This window comes from Cynoglossus semilaevis, unplaced genomic scaffold, assembly GCF_000523025.1.
Source record: "Cynoglossus semilaevis isolate Cse_v1.0 unplaced genomic scaffold, Cse_v1.0 C19107864, whole genome shotgun sequence".
Classification (NCBI taxonomy): Eukaryota; Metazoa; Chordata; class Actinopteri; order Pleuronectiformes; family Cynoglossidae; genus Cynoglossus; species Cynoglossus semilaevis.
The window spans coordinates 1-970 of record NW_007586742.1 but is presented as its reverse complement, the minus strand read 5'-3'; the positions used below and the strand labels follow the sequence as shown (position 1 = coordinate 970).

Genomic DNA, 970 nt, shown 5'->3' with positions numbered 1-970 from the left:
GCGATCGACGAGGGACCACTGTGTTCTAATTTTTTTTTTTGAAGATGTGAAACTACCTTCACACACTGAAGACCAACATCATGGTCGTGAACAGTCAGTGACCAGAACCTGGTGGGAACATGACTGGTCCGCGCTGAACCTCTTTGTCGAAGGTCACTGCTGAACTTGCAGGTGGTGGCAGTGCCTGATATGTCCAGCAGGGCGGCAGTGTTTGATGGCTGTGGCCTCCTCTGGGCCTTACTGTTGGGATCAGTCCTCACTGGTCCACCAGTGAGAGCCTGTCCCAACAGCTGTCACTGTATAGAGAAGAGTGGCAACACGGTGGTCCAGTGTGTTTCTCGAAACCTGTACCAGATCCCCACGGAGCTCCCCAAGGAGACGGTGGTTCTGCTGCTGTCGTCCAATCACATCAGACATGTTCCCAGCCACGCCTTCAGAGAACTGCATTATCTCCAGGAGGTGGATCTGTCCAACAATGAGATTGAGACCATGGACGTTGGGGCGTTCCAGGGTCTTTCCGTCAGCCTCCTGGTACTGGACCTGTCCAACAACCACATCCAGAGTGTCCCTAAGGACGTGTTTGCCCACCTGCGGGCAAAGGTCAGCCTGTCCCACAACCCGTGGCACTGCGAGTGCACGCTGCAGGAGGTCCTGAGGGAGCTGCGGTTGGACCCCGACACGGTCAATGAGGTCATCTGCCACACGGCGGTGCAGGACGAGTACGCGGGACAACCGCTGATCCAGGTGCTGGACTCGGGGATCAACTTCTGTAACTTCCACCATAAGACCACGGACGTGGCCATGTTTGTCACCATGTTTGGTTGGTTCACCATGGTGATCGCGTACGTCATCTACTACGTCAGACAAAATCAAGAGTACGCACGACGCCATCTGGAGTACCTCAAGTCTCTGCCCAGCACTTCTCAGATCAGTAAGGACTTTGACACCATCAGCAGCGCCCTCTAGAGGA

The 970-nt window shown here is 54.9% G+C and overlaps 1 protein-coding gene across 1 annotated transcript; it reads left to right on the top strand.

Annotated features, from left to right (window-relative positions):
- Positions 1 to 6: 6 nt before the first annotated feature.
- Positions 7 to 966, top strand: LOC103399263 (leucine-rich repeat-containing protein 3-like). The gene has a single exon (XM_008337976.2). The coding sequence runs from the start codon at positions 190 to 192 to the stop codon at positions 964 to 966; it is 777 nt and encodes a 258-aa protein (XP_008336198.1). The 5' UTR covers positions 7 to 189.
- The last annotated feature ends 4 nt before the right edge of the window (positions 967 to 970 follow it).

Coding starts and splice junctions, on each gene's coding strand:
- LOC103399263 (XM_008337976.2), top strand. CDS start 190: ATGTCCAGCAGGGCGGCAGTGTTTGATGGCTGTGGCCTCCTCTGGGCC.